General features: G+C 68.6%; 1 protein-coding gene across 1 annotated transcript in view; it reads left to right on the forward strand.

Annotated features, from left to right (window-relative positions):
- Positions 1-373, forward strand: part of CARD11 (caspase recruitment domain family, member 11) — a 62,591-nt gene that overhangs the window by 50,777 nt on the left and 11,441 nt on the right. The window contains exon 12 of the mRNA XM_014530977.1: positions 19-352. Coding sequence (XP_014386463.1) covers positions 19-352 — 334 coding nt within the window. The remainder of the gene's footprint in view (positions 1-18; positions 353-373) is intronic.

Genomic DNA, 373 nt, shown 5'->3' on the forward strand with positions numbered 1-373 from the left:
GCTAGGAGCCCTCTCCAGCCCTTCCCCCCCGCCACTCTTCACGTGTGTTTCGGGAGCCTGTGCCCATGCGGGTGCACACGGGCCAGCACACGTGTGGGGGAGGGGGGTAGACAGGAGGCGAGCCAGGCGACAAGGAGGGGTGCAGTGTGGGGGGACGCTCTCGCTTCCTGGGAGCCGCCAGCCCGGGCTCTGCTGCGGCCCAGGAGGAACAGGTCTGTTCTCCAGCTAGAAGGCTGCATCAAGGGCGAGCGGCAGAGCGTGCCCCTGGACTCCTGCACGAAGGAGGAGGCGCACTGGACCATCCAGAGGTGCAGCGGGCCCGTCACCCTGCACTACAAGGCCAACCAGGAAGGTGAGGCCCGCGCTGGCCCTC

The sequence above is a fragment of the Myotis brandtii genome, unplaced genomic scaffold (assembly GCF_000412655.1).
Source record: "Myotis brandtii unplaced genomic scaffold, ASM41265v1 scaffold786, whole genome shotgun sequence".
NCBI lineage: Eukaryota > Metazoa > Chordata > Mammalia > Chiroptera > Vespertilionidae > Myotis > Myotis brandtii.